A 21,132-nucleotide genomic window follows, 5' to 3' on the forward strand; every position below is an offset into this window, starting at 1 on the left:
CCGGGAGGAAGGCAATGGCACAGCTGCCCCATCAATGCTACTCAATATTGTACACAAGGACTACTGATATTGTACAGGCCAGTCTCAGGGCTGTGCAGTCTCCTGCAAACATCTGTGGGTCTACAGCCTGAAAGCCAAACCCTGATGATTATATTAATTCTGAATACTGCCTTAATTATCTGAATTATCTGTTTGGGTCATCTTGTCTCCCATGCACCTAGGGAGTGGTATCTTGCCCTTTGTTTAAACCCGCTGTGTAAGGGAACACTCAGTGCAGGTATCACACCATCAGTACCTGGCTTTAAAACAACCATGTTGGCTTTAGATCTTCCTCAGTGCATGGAAAGATGCATGATGCAAAGCTGGTCCTTCCCAGCACGTGGACATCCTGGTGTGCCCCTTCTCTCTGAGAGGAAGCTCTGACAACTCACTTAGGTGCCCTAAATAATGTCAGCAGAGACAGAAACCTGTGTTTGGCTGTTAAAACAGCTACGATGGGCTCCCCCAAGAGATGCTTTGAAGCTGTCCCAGAGAGGGTTTCCAGCTTGTTACCATGTGTAAGACAACGCTTGCATCTCTGCAGCAGCCCCCAACATCAGCAGAATTTCTGTACCCTCAATGAGGAGAGGGAGGATCCATGATAATTCACTTTGTCAAGGCTATGATCACATAATCCTTTTATTTTTTTCCTAATATCTGTCTTTTTTTTTTTTTTTTTTTGAGTGAAATGCTGCTCCTGAAAATAATGCGCATTGTTTTGAAGTGATGTAAGAATGGGGTAAGAGCACTGATGTCAAGTTGCACGGTAGTTCCTGCTTAAATATGGTTATCAGCTGGGCCCTGCTCAGTACAGTCAGAAGAAATGGAAATCTAGAAAAATGTTATGTTTCAGAAGCTATTCCACAAGATTTATTGCCACTGCATGCTGAGCTGGTTACATGGACAAAGAACGCATGTAGTTTAATCTGAAGGCTTGAAGGAAAACAAGCAAGGAAGAATGGCTCAAGACGCCTCTTCAGGGCTGCCTAGAACAAAACCCGATGATCATAAATAATACCAGAAGGATATGAATGATATTATGACAGAGAGGAGGTCAGAATCTCTACAGTGCTGTCCTAGCCATGCTCTTACCTAGATTACCATTCAAAAATGAGAAATAACATAAACAATATTTCAGACGTGTATATCGACATGCTTGTAAATCTTCAAAATTTTGCTCCCTCATTGGAAATCAATGTTACTTTTCTTTTAAGAAGTCTACTTGGGTATTAAATACACTACTGATTACAGGCTCCTGAAAAGGAAAAACAGCTGCCAATTTTTTTCTTTACAAGGAAAGCATAGGAAAATATATATGGGACTGGTCTAAGGGTGGAGACTCAGGGACCACAGCGCATTCATAAATCGAACAGAAGTGTCATTTATCTGGTATGACACAGAACAGGCAGATTCTGTATGCCTTTGGACAAAGGGAAAGAACATTTTTTCATGGGCACCATTATATGAATTGCTTTCAGCAGCGTTTCTTCCGCTCGTAGCAGCATTGGCAACATACACAAGTTGTATTTTTTCCATCTTCTCTGTACTCGTTTACTGTTCACCACACTCAGAGATTTCCACAATTACTATTCCAATGCCCATAACAACTGTTTTAAGAGGAGATTCGGACACCAGCTTTGCTCACTGCTGCTGCCCACAAGGGGCTGTACTCCCCAGCATGGGGCAGGTGCCAGCCCTTCCTACTGTCTACATCAAAAAATAGGGGATACATCCCTCTGCAGTCAAGAACAAGTTCATTTATTGAGGAATGAACCTGCAGGGTTGATTTTAATTGCTATTTCACTGTGAGCAAAGATTCAGCCAGGTATTGGCCACGGTGTTACCTGTGATAGCCTGGATCTGTGTGGTCGAGAGGATTTGGTTTTTATACTACCTTTAAGTCTGAGGCTTAGCAGTAATGGTTGCTTTTGACAACGTTTTTTTACCCCATGCTGTCTTTATTTCATTTTCTTTCCTGCAAAAAGACATTTCTTCCACAGCCCCATGTCTACATAACACAAATAAATAATGTGACAATGATATACATTTGCTTAGCACAGGCTTGAAACAGAGTCACGGGGGGAGCTTTTGGTCTGAGTACTAATGCATGACTGCTGCTAAAATTTTAGAGACAAGATAATCCCTTTTTAATTCTTGGAGGCTTTTCTAGGATGATACATACTTATTTACATGGAAAAAAAATGAAAACCAGGACTGCATCATTGCATCTGTACAGTTTTTGAAATGTTTTGACACATTCTCAGAGATTTACTAGGTAATTTCACATGCTTGTCTGGCAATTTATAATCCATTATTTTGCACTACAGGCTGCATCCTTGAGTTTATTTTATGGCATAGATATAAAGTAAACTAAATGACAGCAGCACCCAGCCTTTCCCTTTTATCTATAGGATTGACCTTCAGTAAACAGAATCCAAGGGATATTGTGCATGCATTTTGTTATATATTTACATTAACGGGAACCTCTGGAATACTGTGTCTGAGTCAATGAGGAAGCAAGCCTTGGCTGAGGGTAGCGGACCAATGCAATCATTTAATATTCCATGTGCCACAAGGATCTTTCAGGGTCAGTGTTGCATCCAAAGGTGCACTGCTTTGGAACCATCTCTGGGCCTTGGTTTTCTAATAGTAGCTGCTGAGAAACGTTTTTGTGAAAACTTTGTGAAAATCTGTAATATTTCTCTGTGAGCTGATGTCTTTCCTACTTACACTGGGATCAGTGTCAAATGCAGCCACAAATCTACCACTCAGTTAAGGTCAGAATTAGTCACCCCTAACTGGAGATAGATCACTACGAAAGGAGAGAAGTAACTAAGCATTATATACTATAATTTTGATGTTGACTTGGACATTTGAGTCCTGACCCTGCTTCCTTTCTTTGATTTAATCAGAAACCAATGAAGCAACTCTGTGTTGTAAGCTCTAGAAGTAAAAGAAAGAAAATAGAGAGATAAAGAAAAATAGAAGAAACTTGGTAAAAAAAGGAGAGTTCCACCCTGAATTTCAAGGGAAAACTATTTTTATATGGAAAATAACTTAAAAATGAAGGAGGAATGGAAAAGAGAGGAAAGAAAGGTATGATGGACGTGCAGTTCAAGATTTGCTGCCATTTCAGGAACGCTGGAATTTTAAGAGTTTGTTTTCTCCACTGTTTGGAATCACATCATATTTCTGTACTAGAGCTGAACTACTCCAAGGATAAACATGTTTAGCTCCAGGCATTTGGTTTGTCACCAGCTGGGAGCAGGGGGAAAGCCTTGCTTATTCTATTGGGAAGCTTCTGTTCCTCCAGTTAAAAGTAAATAAATAAATAAATAAATAAATAAAACAGCTAATTTACTCATCCCCCTCCTTCCCCACCCCCCCCTTTTTTTTTTTTTTTTTTTAGGAAGGATTATAGTTGGATGATTCTTCTTACGGAATGTATTTCAGTTCATCCTAAATCTTCTTGTCTATTCATTATGGACGTTGGTCTACGCAGCATCAGGATGTGCATCATTACAGATAAAAACTTTTTTTTTATTTTATTATAGACCTGATGGTCACCTGTACTCTGTATTATTTTACTGAAATAAGAATACAGAAAGTGCTGTTATTTAGCAGTGCTGTAGGTTAGAAGGAGCAGTACTGTGGTGCCTCTACTCTAAAAATGTCCATTATTCAGCATAAAGAAATATATGCTACTCTTCTAGGAAACCAGAGCTGTATCCCTTTGGGACAGTCAATAGACTCAGGGAATAGCCAGGAATATCTGCTGTATGGGGCATGATATATGATCTTCTAGAAGCAAGGGAAACTGAGCCAATGTTCCCATTTGAAAAGAAAACAGCAATCCTTGTTTGAGGTTCAATCCAATGGAAATCTGGCCAATCTGAAGAAATAGATTTGTGTAATGTAAAAGCCTAGCATTATATTTTTAACATTTTGTATATTTTGCTGTAAGTTTATATTCCTAATTATGTAATTAACATTCATTATCTCTGTATAAAAATTTGTGTAAATTCTCCTGTAACCAAGCTTAAATAATACCACTTATTTTAAACACACTTGGAACAAAAGAGTAGCGTCTATTACCTCCAGCTCCATGTGTTTTTCTTCCTTGTCATGGTCCTTCAATTCCTTTTTGGAACGATCATTGCAGTCTTCTCCATGACAGATGTGTTGATCCTTAGTAAGTTCATGTTTAGCTTGCTTTCTTGGGAAAACATTCCTTCTGTGGAGACCATTGAAAAAAGCCTCATACAGCGGCAGCTCTGTAAACAGATCATCATCGTCTTTGCCATCTGCTTTTTCCTCTTCAGATGAAAAATCTCCTGCACCCCCTGCCTCACAAATATGGAGCTCAGTATTAACTTCATGTGGTAAAAATTCAAAATCAGAAAATGTGATTGCACTTGGTTTGTGTTTTATGACTCTGATCTCGTGACTTCTTTCTGTTTTTCTGTCTGAAGTTTTTCCTGTAAGGAGTGGCCATTCCTTGTTCAAGGGAAGGTTTAAAGGATCTTCCTTTGGCGTGTGCCTTGCAGAACACAACAATTCCTTATGAAGCTGCTCTGCTTCACACTGACTGCTGACACTAACACACCTTGCATCCCTGCTAGGTCGCAAGGATGTGTCATTGTGGTCTAATAGGGATGCCACAGACAGCAAACTCAACTCAGGTTCCAGTAAAACATCCTGAAATTCAGATGTACTTTCCTGTTCTGTCTTTCTTTGGAATTCTTCACACTTTGCTCCCTTTGCAGTCCCCAGGCACTTAGTGGTAAGATGTGGCGAGCCTTGTCCTTCTGCATAGATGTTGGTTTCCATTCCAACGAGCTTCACCCATCAGAGATCAAAATGACTTCATTCTTGGTTTTCTTACGATACATCACTTCACATATGTAGCCAGGAAATACCTCCTTATTTTTCCAAAACCATGATCACACAATCATTATTAATGCCTCAATTCTTATATCAATTTTCTGAATCCCCTCTCTTCCTGAAAAATAATAGAAAAAGAAAAAAAATTATTGATGGTAACAGGCTTGCACTGGAATGCATCAGTAGAAGTAATCCTGAAATACGACATTCCTGTATCAAATTTACTTACAGCTCTCTTCAAAAATATTAGATATACGCAGATTAAATGAACTTAAAACATCATGAACCTTGACTTCTTTACCTTAAAGATGAGGAAAGAACTGGCAAACGCAGAAATGGTTTTTAAAATATTATTATTATTGACACAATGGATCAGAGTCATTCAACCTGATGTTAGATAGATGCTTGTTTACAAAATGTGCTTCTTATTCACCGTGTTTTTTTTTTTTGTCTGTTCAATTATTGAGAACTTTTACAGTGTTTTGGCCAAGCTACTGAAATGTCATGAGGAAGGGCAAGGACTCAAAGGAGCTGACAGAAAAGGAAGAACATTTCAATACAGGTAGAGTTTTCTGTCACTCGCCTCCTCTGAATTGCCAATGCAGTGCAGCACCTGTCCATTTCCAATAAATTTGCAAAGCAAAAAGAGAAGGCTAAAAATATGGAAAGCTCCAGTTCTACGTCAGAGTTGCCCATGTCTGGTTTAAATCAGTCTTAACTTCTGTGCTCGCTTCTAGTCTGTGGACCTCCAATGCACAGGAAGACAGGAGCAGCGGGGAACTGATCTTGCATCACTGAGTAGCTTACATTCACCCTTAGATGTAATTTACTTTTTTGTGACAGATTGAATATTGATAGTATTTATTTTAATGATTGTTTCAGTACTCCATCTGGGAGACAGCAAAGCAGAACAGAAGCTTTTCAAAATAAGAAGAGAAGCTTACGCCTTTGATGTACGTGGCAGGCCTGTCACTGATGGGGAAGGCTTGTCAGAAGGCAGCGCTGTGATTGTCAAAGTGGGAAGCGAGCAGAGTAAGATGCTGGCATGTGATGCGCCTGTCACTGCTTGTGCCATAAGCTAAGCAGTGTATTTTATTACACCAGCGAGGTGTATTTTATTGCTGGTGAGTATATATTTTAGTTTTATAGACATACCTTGGGTAACAGAAAGAGTATTGTGCATAGAATATTTAGATTCATGGTATTAACATTATTCATGATATTATTCATGTAAACTTCAGCTGTAGAAGGGGTGAGCATGCAGGTATGCACAATTTAGATAGCCTTCCCCTCAGCTATAGTTGGCTATGTAAAAGTCTGACATTATTGTAAGCTGTCTGGCCTTCTGCTGGAGTCAGTGGAGGGAGAAAAATACTTCCTGAAGGTAAATGCTCTCGCTTATCTTGGATACCTATTTTGGCATGAGATGAGTCGCCCTCCTAGCATGACCACCTTATCCAAAACTATGAAGGTAGGCTAGAAAAAATGTTTACACCTGTCACCCAACTTTTAGATGGACAAAGGCACGAAGAATCTCATCCCATGTCTTTTTTTACACAATAGAAGATTGCAATGTCTACATGCAAGTGACAAACCTGCATCTGAAGCCCTCATTGTCTCAGAAGCTTCCAGCAGGATTAGAAATCCCCAGGTCTCCAGGGCTCCCACCCAAACTCTCTTTTCTGTCCTCACCCTTCCCTAATGTCATCCTTTTTTTTTTTTTCTGGCAGAAATTGGCCATCCTTGGCCTGCTCCCTGGACCCTCCTTAGTTCTGGTAACGCTGCTCAGCAGGCTGTACTGTGATAACACCTGCAGGAATACACCTCTGTGTTTGTAGGAACAACTTTGTTGTAACAAAACAAAAATACAGCTTAAAATGGTCCAGAAAAAGCTACAAAAATTATACGCTATGCAAGCATGGGGCAAGTGAATTATGTATTATTTATTGCTAGTATTTTAAGATGATGCTCAAACTCCAAAATGTGAATTATAATCACTGCAAAAAATTGTATTTTTGTTATCTCTGAATATTCTAGCATATAAAATAAATGTTTATCTTCTTTTTAAACTTTGCTTAGTTCTTTTTTGTTCATATGATTTTCAGTTTTATAGGATGTGGTGCGAAGCTGTAATTTCTGCAGTTTAATTAAAAAGGCATGAAAAAGTTTTTCCTTTTATTAGGTTTTCTTACTTCATTGGACTCTTCTTATTTTTTTGTTCTTCTTACGATGAAGTCAGGACAAAGAAAGCATGCAGGAGCAGGCTGCTTTTGTGCAAGAAATCTCTAAAGAGGAAGTGGTAAGAAAAGAGTGTGAGTTTACCCACACATCCTGTGGAACATATCTTTTTACTTGACCTAGTAGTGACTGGAAAAAAAAAAAAACAAAACAACAACAACAAAAAAAAAAAACACAAAAAGACTCATACAAAATACCAAATTCCATATTTTATAAAAAGTTACACATAGACATTCAAAGCTCCTAAAAATTGAACATTTTTGGCAGAGCTATGGATTGGAAATCCTGCCCATAGCAAAATGTGTAGCTCAGAGAGGTCTGAACATTCAGAGCTAAATCTGTACATGTTATAAAAGGCCTCTAATACAGAGCTGCAAAGTAAGATAATTATCACCACAGTTATAAATGTATGCACTTATAAGCTCTGAAAAATAATAATTTCTCTGAAAAAGGTTTTTGAGGCTTTCTAAGAAGGGAAATTCCTTTCATATGCACATGTGATTCTCAGCATATACTGTAGCATTAGCTGTGCCAGTAGTCACTGGTGTGGGTTAAGATGTTGAAAAATAAAAATCATTTGGACATATATGTGTTTTTTCTGACTAGAGGGATGATGTAGGGACTACCACAGTTAACTGTCCAACTAAAACCAACTCCAAAACAGCTTAAGGAAGAGCACAAAAAAAGCAACACAGGATATATATATATTTAAGGTAACATGTGAAATCCATATCTGGGTGTAATATCCAATCAACTTCAGGTTTTACACACACAAAAAAATAAAACTTACAAATTGAATTTTACTTTCCAATGAAAGCTTGTACAAATCAGCAATGGATTAATATAGGTACAAGGTACAGATAGTGAAATGATATGGAAGGAAAATTTTCTTACGGTTTGGTGCAAGCAGAGGTATCTGTGCAGACTCACAGATAAATTTTTGTGTATCATGCTCTCTTGGCTTGATTCTCCTTTGCCCAGACAACCAAAAATTGTATTGAAAGTCACCAAGTTTTGCACAAAGATCACACACACACACACAAAAGCACATATTAGGCTTAACCATTAAATAGGAGGATTTTACTTGTGTATATTTTCTTGAGTCAATACAAGGACAGCAAGTCACCTAAAATAACTTTGCAAACACTGATTAAATGAGTGCACGAGTGCATTTCAACAGCCATTCTCCATTTTGGCATTGCAGAGCATGTGAATGTATGGAATTTTCATACTTTTTAGAAGAAAGTTTAAATGGGAAGTGACACAGTTAACCACCAAATCAAGTCCTGGTCTTGGCTGGAATGGAACAACACTCATCCAAAATAGCTTCTACCCCTCAGCCCCTAGCGCATTTGTTTCCCTTTCACAATGATGTTGTTTAATATTTCCCATTGACTTAAACAATCTTCCCCTGAAAAATTAAACAAACAAGCCAAGAGAATGTGAAACACACAAACTAACAGCAAATTAGGAGATTAGGATTTTCTTTTCCTGATGATAATTTTACCTGTTTTGCAAGGTAACCCCATATTTTTCAATTCAGTTAATTTCCATAAGCGTAACAACAGGAACTCAGTTAGTAGCCAAAAGATCCTCCAAGCGTTGGGGCAGAACAGAAAAAGAAATGAGCAGATCCTTAACAAAAGGCATTTCAGCTTGCTTGCTGCACAAGAACTCTGTCAACAGAAGTATGTGTGAGAATCCCTGGGGCTAAAACAGCCTTCTGCAAGCACCGGCCAAATTATTCACAGAAAAAGACAGAAAAAAAAGGAGAGAAAAAAAAAAAAAAAAAGTAAAAAGAGAGATCATGAGCATGCTTCGTAGGATCACCAGGCACTTCTAAAAATAGTGTGACCTCATTCCTCACATTGTGCCAGACCTGAATATTATGCACTGCTTTATCACCTGGAGCACCTGGAGCCAGGTTCCCAGTGCAAACACTCTGCATACTGTCAGGTTTTGAAAAGGGAAGCTACAAAATGCCTTTTGATGTAATAATTCCAATAGAAAGGAATACCAAAATTGGCTTCCCATGTCACTTTTCAAATTCTAATTGTTGTTTGTCTATGCTTCTTCAACACCTACATTTTCTACCAAGGCTTCACAAGTCTTCCTTTTTATGTATATTGGTGGGATCATGGTTTGCAGACAGACTTTTGCATGCACTCCAAAATGGAGCTATACCGTAGTCACACTGGACATGCGAGTTTCCAAATGTGATTTTAAACCAGTTATTTGCAAATCTAGCCTGCAAAGGGAAAGGATGAATTGCCATTGGAAATATGGAGCTAGAGGACTGCTGAGTTATAATTTTGTATGTCTTTCTGTATATTGCTTTTGATTAGAGCAAACAGGAAAAGTGCAGAAGCTGCAACACTCTTCTATTTGTGTAGTGGCTTCTGCCTGCCAACAGCAGCAGATGACATTTTTCACCTTGAAATATCCAGAAGCACTTCACAGATGCTGCCAAATCTACGTCCCTCCTGACTCATTTCAGTGAGTGAGGGAGACAGTGCTTAGATGTTGGTTCCTCTTACACCTCGTGCACCTGATTGCCTTCACTGACGTTAAGCAGTATTTCAGTCAGTGAAGAATCTGGCATATTTATGAATGAGTCACTCAGCAAATGAAGCCACATATCGAGGCAACCATTTTACAGAAACTACTTTATATGACAGTTCAGTGAGGCTTGTCTCAACTTAGAAGTGTTTATGGTCCCAGGACAGCTGCAACACCAAGCCTTCCCTTTAACCGTGCCTTGTCTGTCCCCACCTCCACTGTAACAGAAGCTCATTTTACATTGTCAAAGAAAGCGAAATATCTTCTCAAATTCAATAAACTACAATGATAAAGAGACATTTTGCTATTGTAGCTGGGCCTACATTCACTGCTGTCTCAGGTGCATTAGTTACAGATGTGCTGCCTTCCAACCAACATCCCCACTGATGTGTCTACCAACATCAGATCTTCTCCCAACATAGAGGAGGGAAAGATTCTGCTCCAGGAGGTGTCATTGACACATTTTGTGCAATTAGCTTAGCCTGAGGTTGAGTTTAATCCAGTCAAGGTACTAACATCCTGACATTGTCCTGACTGATTTGTGTTATGGGACAGTGGCTTCATTGCGACAAAGGTGATCAATTACCCTCTGTAACACAACTCATGCAGTTTCTAAGAATTTGTCTAGATGCTTAATCCCAGTCAGTTTACATAATGCGGGCCTCAGCTTTGCAAATTGTTCTGCTGTGTGCAGACTGTGCACTGAGTGGTTAAAGTCCTGAGCAAAATCAATGAGTGAGCACCAGCAAAGTGAAGGACTAGGCATGGCCTAGGAAAAGTCTCATAACTGTTGCATACCTGATTGCTTCCTTGCAAAAGAAGGTACCAAAGAGGAGTCAGGTATGAATGGTGAACTGAGGGTTTATGTCTCTCTGCACATGAATGATGTATCTGTGAAGACTAAGATCCTTCCTTCTGCCACTAGGCTTCTTTTAGCATTGCATTCAATTATTCTTTTCTCTAATCCCTATCCTATTCTGCCTAAAATATTTTTTGTCTTGCACCCATGAAAAGCAGAATCAAGCTTCTGATGAGATATTGGCCTGAGGTTGTTTGACTGCATGCTTTTAGAAGGCAATTTCAAGTGATTTAAGATTACAACTGAACTACCCAAGACATGAAGCCTGATGTGGAGTTGCTGAAAATCCTAATGCTCACAGAGAAGAAGGGGTGAAAGCTGCTTATGCATGCATACATATGCATTATCTGTAATCTGTGTTATTAAATAAAACCTTAAATTTATTGTATACTGCCCTTGAATACTTTGGCTTTGTTTTTATATGACCAGTGCAATCCACATGAAATGGGAAAGGCAGCCAGTCATACGCAGACACTGTTCATAAACAGAGGCCCCAAAATGAACCAACACCTAATAAATACTTTAAAAATAACACTGGATAAACCACATAGGGGAAGAAAAAAAAATAAAAAGAAAGAAAGAAAGAAAAAGACTGTCTCCCTTCAGGTTGAGGTTCTTGGCATCAGTAAAATCCTAGCTCTTCATCTAAGCAGCCAATCCAGACCAAAGTCAGGAAACAGCCTTTCAGCAAGCAAAGACACACAGGTCTCCCTCCAGTTTAAATACTAGCTCTGTTTCTTTAGCCTGTAAAGTGAATTCCATTACATACGTTCATGGGATGCTCAACAGACTGTCTGGAAATGAATCTTCATTTCGTGAAAGAGGAAAGAAGCTGGAAGAAACAGTTTTCTTATGCTGGAGGATATTTATATTAAGATGGACAACCTAAGGGTCATATTCACATCTTTAGATCTCTTTTTAAGCTGATGAAAGAGAAAAAACATAAGACGACCACCTCACTCTACAGAACCACCTCACTCTACAGGTTAGGTAAATGCCTTCTTCCATCTGACAAATCTCTGCTGGACCTGTGACACTCACCAGCACCAAAAGACACTGAAAAATTGCAGTTATTTTGGCATTTTGTAGGGGCAGAGGCTGGTATATATCTGTGTTTATTGTACGGTTTGTAAATGTGTAATAATGAAATAAATAGAGTTCCTTAAAGTTGTTTGCTTCTTTGAAGAAGGAAAACATACCATTGCCTTTGGTGCCTTCATGAGAAGTTATCAGTTCATATTAATTTCACTTATTGTTATCCACCATCTGTGCATAAGGAATGTGAAACTTGTGTCTACTGTGACCACACAGGCAGAAGAGATGTAAACAGGAATTAAAGTTTTTTATCACATTAAGGCATGTCGTAGTCACATCTCATCTTCCATCCATAAGAATTGTTTTGTTTGATTTACTGATTGTCATGAGTGAATTTACACAAAGAACCTAAGAGACAGATGCTTCAACAGGCATCATAACTGAAGGTCAACACTTATTTTTATAAGCTGAACTCTTCTTACGAATTCTATTTATGGAGGAATTGCACTTCATTGGAAATATCCACTCCTTTTCCCCTACACACTGGTTTCTCATTAATAGGGATGAGACAATGACCTTAAGCAAACCAACTCCCCGCAGCCCTTCATTTTCCCATAATCTGTTGGCTTCCCCCAGTAGCTCCAACAACTTGAAATGACTCTTCAGTACCCTGATTTTGCTTCAAGCTTCCCTTACAAACAGCAAGTCAAATTGCAAGTCCTGATCCTTAGTCTTTTCTGTGCCTCGACTCTTGCTTCAGCTCTCCGCCCTTGCACAGCTTGGCTGGTCCCAGCCAAGCACGGGGGAAGGGAAGCTCCCCAGCTTCAAGGTTTAGTGCTCTCAGCTCCTGAGAAACCACAGTAAAAATCCCACTTGCTGTTTTCCCAGCAAAGTATAAACAGAAAAATAACTCATAAGTCACAGTGTTTGGGAAAATACTAGGCTCACGCCTCTTCAGAAATTCCCAGCCATCTGTAAGCCAACAAGCCTGGATTTATTAGAATGAGTCTTGGGTATATTGAGTCCAGAGGGGCGTCATGAGGATGGTCAGAGGGCTGGAGCACGTCTCCTATAAAGACAGGCTGAGGGAGTTGGGGATGTTCAGCCTGGAGAAGAGAAGGCCCCAGGAGACTTCATTGTGGCCTTCCAGTACCTAAAGGGGCCTACAGGAAAGCTGGGAAGGGACTCTTTGTCAGGGGGTGGAGTGACAGAACAAGGAGTAAAAGCTTTAAACTAAAAAAGAGTAGATTTAGATTAGATATTAGGAAGAAATTCTTCACTCAGAGGCTGGTGAGGCCCTGGCACAGGTTGCCCAGAGAAGCTGTGGATGCCCCATCCCTGGAGGTGCTCAAGGCCAGGCTGGATGGGGCTTTGGGCAGCTGCCAGTTCATAGGGTGTGAAACACCTCCAAATCCTCCTCCATGGGTGGATGTGGTAGGGCAGCTGGGTATCTCAAAGGGCACTGGCAGACACCTGGATGTAGGCACTTCTTCAGGCAAATGAATTGTACCTTCAGCAGTCTTAGTAGGCTAGTCAAAAAATTTAACTTCAAACACCTAATTTTGGTGACAAATTCAGGAGACTTAGATAACATTGTGAAACATCCTCTATCTTTTTTTGCCTTTATAAGAAGACTGTGTTTGCTTTTAATGCACACACCTAAATTCCACTGGTATAAGTACTCAACTGGAAAAAAAACAAAACAAAACAACAACAACAAAAAAGAATTAACGTGTATATGACTCTTCTGGTGAAGAAAAGAAGCTCCTGCAGGAAGCCAAATTGATCAAAACTGCCAGCAGCTCTCTGCTTTGTAAGGACCCGTATCTCTACTACAGTGTGTTATTATGGAAAGTTTTAAGGCTAAATCAGAACACACTCTGAAAACAAACACGAGCAAGTGCTTTAGTGCCATGCGTGTTAAATCAGTTTGTGGCATTTCAGCTCCCCGGGTTTGTACTACTATCAGTCTTCTAAAGTTTCTGCAGAGTTTTGGCAGCAGGCTACATTTCTGAGTTGAAATACGCTGCTTAATGCAAGGCTGGTAAACAGCTTGAATAGGCAAGGCTTTGATTTATGAACTGCATCAATATGGTAATGAGGATGTTGGCTGGGCAATTAGTTTTAAATTGTATAAGCTCACACTAGCTCTCGTTATTATGAGTACAAAGGTTTGTCAGAACACCTTCGAGTTCAGTATTGCAGAATCCTCTGGTGTCTCTATACCTATTAGACCAGAACTGTAGCAAATTAAAGCTCCTGCTACACCATCTGAATCCAATATCATGAAACCATTTGTATGAAAATATCAGCAGTAAATAGATGCATCCATTTAAAATGTTACTTTACACGCTTTTTTTTTTTTTTTTTTTTTTTTTTTCATCCCCAAAATGGCTTTAGACTCCAGCAATGTCTTTATTATCCTCTCTAATCAGTGTCTGTAATGAACACTAAAGAAATGGTGACCCTACAATAAATGCCTATTACTACAAAGGCTGTGCCGGAGGGCAGACTCCTCCTCTGAAGATCTGCTTGGTGCATGAGATATAAATGGCAGCGATGGAGGACTGTGTCAGCTGCAATGAAGATAAGTTATTTCAGGGGAAGCTAAAGTTATTCTGGAGGAACTTCTTGTGACCTCTGTCTGTATGTGCATTATGGCCAACAGGAATCCGGCACAGTCCATTTCTATAGAAAAGAACGACACTCATGAGTTTGCATTTTTCACTCAACAAAGGAAGAACTCTTTATCTTGCTTTCCCACTTTCCCCAAAATCAGATACAGTTAGTTTTGACTAAGCAATACCTCTTTGGTAAAATAACTCTTTCCTCAAAACCAACATGTTTTTGATGGATGACCCAATATATTTTGTTCATTCTGAAAAAAAAAGAAATCCATTTAAGTTAGGAACTTTGTACTTCTATTGAATAATCTATTTAATTTTTCAGAGTCTTCAGAAGAAATATACCAAATGTTCAAATGAATATTAAAGTATTTTCAACCACTGTATCTCTTGCTTCTCACATCTTTTTTTTTTTATTTATTTTTATTTTTATTTTACTAATTATTCAGTTCTCACAGTTCTTTTGAAATATTAACATTTTGGGTAAGTTTGTGTTTGTTTGTTTGTTTTCCTTTTTTTCTTTTTTTCTTTTTTTTTTTTCCAGATAAACCAGGCAAAGTCAAAACACTGAGCACATAGTGACAGCTGCTTTAGAGGTGTCCAAAATCTTATTTATGTACAGAAGGAAGCACATCTTAAGCCAAGGTGCATATTTGAGGCCTGAATTGTTATTTTGAACAAATTCCCTGTTTGCCTTTCTGGTTTTTGGTTATTTTTTCTACTCCCTTTTGAGAGCTTCCAGTAATTAGTTATACTAATCTGTTTACCAGTTTCAGTTCTTAAATTCCAGATTTCTACTTACTGAGATTTCGTACTTTGTTGGCAAAATTAAAGGGATTTATGGTATCAGATGATCTTTTCCCATAGAGGGGATCCTTTTACACTTTAGACTTTTCAAATGGTGTAAATGTAGTATAGAAATACCTAAACCAGCTCTATGTTTCTTAGTTTAGGTCTGAGGTATATGGCTGTGATACACCTTGCTTGTTGTATCCAAAGAGTTAACCCAGAGATCTTCACATGGCACGTGCAATAAATATATGCCAAGCTCAGAAGCCCTTCTCTAGACTTCCTATAATTATTATTATTTTTTTTTAATGCCATATATTTCTCCTTTGAGACTCCCTCTTATTTTCTTTTCAGCTTTCCTCTATGAAGAATTAAACTTCTTTGGACACTTCCACATGGCTCTGTCATGACCAAATAACCACCCCATTGTGAAAAAAAGTGAAATCCATTGAAGGACACCACTAGAAATTTTAAGGAGCCCACTATGCCTGAGGCATAATCCACAAATAAAGAATAAGTTCTTTACAACTTGCAATAAATAGAAACAAAAGATATGTAAAAATCTTAATAAAAGGGGATGCCCACTGCCTGGCAGGATGAAGCTTGTACAGAACATGCAATTCAGACAATTCAATTTCCATGGAACAATAGTATTGAAAAAAACTTTGTTGCAGAGCCCTTTACCTAGGCAGAATAGCTATTTCCAGGTTCTTTCAGTGTACAAGCATTCAGTCAAATGGTCAGCATCCACTTCTCAGTAGGCAATGGCCTCTGCAGCCCTTTCAAATATATTAAACTCAGAGATAAATGGTTTCTTTCATCCTCTCTTTTACAAGTACAAAGTGTGTTGTGTTAATGGGAGAGAGATTTTCGTTCATTTGGAGTACTGCAGATGACAGTCATTAATTCAGAAATCAGAGAGGAGCAAAATTAGTAAGGTTTTTCCCTTGAGACATGAAAAGGACTTGTTGCCTTGACTGAGCTTCAGAAGTGCTGGAAATTCAGTTTCTTTATTCATTCCATCTCTATTCATTAAAAACGCTTGTGTGTTCATTTGTGCATATTACACGTACTTACACAGAGAATCTATTATGGTTCAGCATGCTAAAGGTTTGTCAGAAAACCAATTTTTCATGGGTATAAAACCCAGCCACAGTAAATCATACCAGGCAAAGTGCTGGCATATATCTGTCATGCTAGATATAGAACCTTTTTTAACAATGATGAGTAATCACCACATTGGTAATTTTTAGCTAAAAAGCAGAAAAACAAGTAACTATGTATATTTGATGATTTCATTAGCTTTCTGGTCAAGCATGTGGTAGAACAAATGCTCTGGGTCTGTAATCCCTCCTCTCCCTATCACTTACTTATGTTCCACAAAGTTTAAGGCCCATGTTTTTGGTATTTTCATTGCAAAATGTCTTAAGAGGGATTAATCTGAAAGTCAAGGCCCTCTTGTTTGGGAAAATATCAACTGCTACTGAAGTGCGCATCTACAGAGGGACTCTGAAGGGGTCATTTGTCTAATGATAAAAACTGTGATTTCAAAACACCAAGTTCTATTTTGGCTGTTTTTTAAAAGCATTTTAGTCCCCAACTCTTCCTAAGAGAAGCTTAAAAATTGCAAGAGGCTGTAATTAATGCAATGTTAGCTCCCTGAGCCAAAGTGATGACAGAGGGAAGCTGCTCTGTGAAATACGGACTTCCCGGCACACCTCAGCAAGGCATAAATTGCAAACAACCCGAGCTGGGAACAGCAGCAATGACAAGAAACAGGGATGTCACCAGCTTCACCCACCAGCACGAGCACCTGTCGCTGGTGGGCCCTCACCGCTGACAGGTCTCGCGCTGCCACCTCCCTCATTCTTTAAACCACAGCAAACAAACATTGGTTGGGTTTTTGGTGAAAGGGGATCAAGGAATTGGTCTTGTTAACTTTTCATCACCACAGTCCTTTGAACATGGGGCAGTGCCTGTGACCACAAAGGTGAGTTGTTAGCCCCAAGGCTGCGTTGTGTTAGTCAAGGCCAGCTGGGCCAAATGATGGCCAAATGGCAGAGGAAAAGGAGTTGCTCTCGGGCTTTTTTGGGAAGGATAGGGCCCTGTGTAGGAAACAAAGCAAAGGAAGTGCAGTGAGTGGGAAATTAGCCATGCCTTTTCTCAAACACATACAACCTCAGGGCTCCAGCAAACAATAACTGTGCTCTGATCTGAGGAGATATGCTGCACGATAATGAATAAATGGGTAGATGAGCATTTGTATGAATGTAAAATGACTGTTTCTCCAGCAAGTGAAAATTATCTAACTCACGGTCAGATTGTGTAGAGATACACAAATATTATAACACTTCTCTTAAATTCCTTATATTCAGAACAACATATATCAGCCGCTTTTCTATCTCGTTTTAACCTATTATTTTTATGTCCTGAAAACCTAAAATCACATACACCAATGGTATATTGGAACATATGCAAATACTCACACAAGAACTCTGCTTGTTAGAGATTTTCGGATGTACCCTGCTTGTGCTTGTTACAATGCATGGCTTTCATCATCCCTTTAACTCATTGGGAGGGCTGTAATGATTTTAGACTCCTAAGAGTTGCCATTGCAGTTAGAGATTGACAAGTATCAGACTGAGAGCTGCCTACACACCTTCATCTTGTTCCCACTGAAAATATACATGATAATATAGTTTTCCTTACATGATCCTACAGTTTTGTAGCCTGGGGTTTCTTACTTCATCCTGCACATGCGACAGGTGATGAAAGGGGTGTCAGTATAGCAAAGGCAGTGGTAAAATACGACATGTTAACTTAGGGTGTGCTTCTGGGTGATATACTTATGTCAACTTACATAATTGTGCAAAAGGCTGAGATTTCCTTTAATATTAATATGGTACATACCTGGCAACATCAGATTTTTAGTGAATTCTTTTCTTAGGTAACTTTCAGTTAAGTAAATAAATGTTAACTTTCATAAACAATTCCAAAGATACTTGAAAGTATCTTAAACAAACACCATACCAGTGATGGTGCAGGCAACTAGGAGGTTTTTACGAGCTTCTACCTGAGATATTGCTGAGTTTCCTTTTTGGAGAAAGATAATGGAGTGCCAGTGAGCATACATGTTTACGGCCACAAAGCTCCCTCACTGATCCCTCACTCCATTTCCCTATGTAAAGGAGAAATGTGGGAGAACTGCAATGTCTACTACTGACCTGCACTAACCAGCCTCAAGACTGAAGACACTGTCAGTATTCTGGGTGTCCAAAATAACTCTAAAATAACAAAATATCTCAAAAAATAAACTCTACGAACCTCTAAATATTCTCTAAAAATAAATTCTATGAACCTCCACCAATGCAAGCAAGATTTAACATTGGCCTACTACCTACATACTACCGTTGATAAGAAATCAATACTTCAGAGAGTTTCAATGCTATTGCAGAAATGCTTGCCCACCATACTGTTAAAATGGTATTTTAAGGGGTAACTAGTATTGAAAAGACAACCAGGAAAGATCCCTCAGATGTCCACATGTTATATCAAGTCAACAGTTGTGCAGCAAGATTTCCATTTACTCCGATGATGCTAATTTCAAGATTTTCAAAATTCTCCTTTACCATTTTCTTCCAGAAAATTTTACAGGTTTATTTTGTGCAGCATCTTCTGTGCAGTATGTGTTCCATTAGTGCGCATTTCAGGAGCTTTTGATAAACTGGAATAAGACGACTGAGGATAAGCAGTCACATATCTGCACACCTGATACAAATTCAGCAGTGCTGCAAGTGTAAAAACAGAGTGCATGTTGTAAAAGCTAGTATGACTCTGAGGACTTTCTAAACACAGGGTACTTCTGCATTTAACCATGATCAGTGGCCAAGGCTGAATTAAATGCATTTGATGTTTTTTCTCTCCCAAAAGATATGTGACAAATCATTCCTCGTAAAAGTGCAGAGGAGCTTAACCCTTGAAGGAGCACCTGACAGACAGAAGTGTCTCTTGCCTGGGAAATTCTCTGGGCTAATGAAGATAAACTGACCACTGGTGATGCAGAGAGAGGAGGCAACCATCTTCAGAAGCTGAATTACAGGTGAAAAATGAGGCATTGTATGTTAGGTGTGCTTTAAAGCTGATTGATCTTCAGCATTAAAACAATGAGAGATGTTCCAATGTACTGTTTTGGAAACCTCAATTTTGGATCCTGCACATCTTCCCTGATGTTCCTCATGCTCTCCCAGGCTAAAAGCCTTTCAAATTGAAAACATTGCCTCTAGAAATTCAGCAAATCTAAAAATATTGATCTTGCAGAATAAACTCAAAAAGCCTGCTACATTGGAATGTACCTCTGGTTTTACAGCTTAATTTATGCTGTCATTTCTTCTGATATTTGCTGAACATTAGCTTTCCCTCTCTTCCAAGGTATTTTTCTAAAAGCTAGAGCACTGTAGATGTTACAGTTAGACAGGTACCAACTACTGGAAGGGAGGCAGATCTACAAACATTACTGGGCTGAAGGCACATTTAACAGAGCTAGCTGAAGTGGGAATTGCAACTGACTTCCTGCTATCAAAGTAACTTCACATCTTGATAGTAAAAGAGAGACTCAAAAGGATTGAAAAGGAAGAGAATAAATGCAAGCATTATTCAGTAACACATCTGTCAACTTCCCCAAAACTTCTGTTTAATAAGCTACGAAAGACATTGAGCCATAGAATATGTGTCCCTTTTCTATCCATCTTTTTCAGCCTCTAGAAAGTTTTTTTTTTTTCTTTATAACTACCATTGTTAAGACATAGTTTCCCATTCCATCTCTTCCTAACAATTAGCAGTAATGGTCTGTGCTCAAGGGAAGGTTAAGGACCAAAAGGGTGAAGCTGTTATGGCACAAAAAGTTATATCAGTAAGAGTTATATCAGTAAGAGTAAGTATGACCACCTGCTACAGGGCTGTGAAAAATCCTGGAGTCAGAATAAAAAGAGAGGTTGAAACACAAAAAGAACTAATTCCAGGCTCCTCCCAAAGCACTCCACCACAAAATCTAGTTGTTCAGCTCCATCTACCTCAACTTGTCCTCCACCAGCCCTCAGCATCCCATTCCCACTTTTTTTCTAATTTGCATTCTCTGTGTCTCCATTTCTCCTACCTATGGTAAACACGCTGGTGCTTTGGATGCTCCCCTCCTCTTGACGGATGCTCTGCAGTGGCTGACACCTTGCAAGCAGGCACATGTGGCCTCAGCAGGGTAGGCAGGAGAGAGCTGTTCCCCTGCACGCTCCATGACCTCCTGTGGGCTCCTGGAGCATCTCTTTCAGGGCAGCGTGCAGGCAGCGAGGCAGCAGCTCTGCCTTCTGGCAAGCCCAGGCAGCTCTGCCTTTTGGCAAGACAAGTTGTCTGACTCCGGCAGTGCCCCGAGCATGCATTTGCAAGCTTATCATACGTGAACAACACCTCTGGTATTAGGCCTTTTGTCCATATCTTGATATGTAAAGTGAGGATAAAGTGAGGAGAAAGAAACAGAGGAGCAGAATTGTCTGGTCAGTGACAGAGGGATTTGGGGGAAGGCCCATGTGGACAGAAATGGAGGCTCATTTTTCTAGAGAAGCTTTACAATGAGGGTGAAATTGATATTTCTGACATATACGTTACTTTGAGGGAATTGACACCTCACTGCTCCTGAGTGGCACTGGCTGAGTTCATGCTCTGTGTCTACACATGGAGTCCTCTCTCAGCCCACCTCAGAGAGACTTTGAGTCTCAGTGGGTCTGCTCTTAAAAATAAAATGCAAAAATAAGCAGGAACAAGCAGCAGGGCCTGAGACTCTCCCTTCCCAGGGATGTCCCTCTCTTACCAGCTGAACACTCAAATCATCTTGCCAGCTTTTGCCCTGCCAATCTCATCTTCTTTCAGCAGGGCGCTTGGTGCCAGACTGTGTGGCAGCCTGGAGGCTTCTGGACTTTGCTGGAAAGCAGGGGCAGGGTTTCGGATTGGTGATGTAGAAAGCAAATGTTCCAGCTCCTGCGCAGATACGTAAGGCAAGCAATGGAAAGCCTCTTCTGCTGCCAGCAGAGTGTCATGTCTTCTGGGTTAACAGATCCA

General features: G+C 39.6%; 1 protein-coding gene across 5 annotated transcripts in view; it reads right to left on the reverse strand.

Annotated features, from left to right (window-relative positions):
- Positions 1–21,132, reverse strand: part of STARD13 (StAR related lipid transfer domain containing 13) — a 294,723-nt gene that overhangs the window by 244,989 nt on the left and 28,602 nt on the right. For 3 of the 5 annotated variants that reach the window (XM_084506706.1, XM_084506700.1, XM_084506705.1), the window contains one exon: positions 4,135–5,041. In XM_084506706.1, the coding sequence (XP_084362832.1) occupies positions 4,135–4,869 (735 nt within the window). In that variant the 5' untranslated portion in view covers positions 4,870–5,041. Of the gene's footprint in view, positions 1–4,134; positions 5,042–7,115; positions 7,210–8,668; positions 8,919–21,132 lie in introns of those variants that run through there. The other 2 variants (XM_084506708.1, XM_084506707.1) reach the window with 2 other exon arrangements.

The sequence above is a fragment of the Aythya ferina genome, assembly GCF_964211825.1.
Source record: "Aythya ferina genome assembly, chromosome: 1".
Taxonomy (NCBI): Eukaryota; Metazoa; Chordata; class Aves; order Anseriformes; family Anatidae; genus Aythya; species Aythya ferina.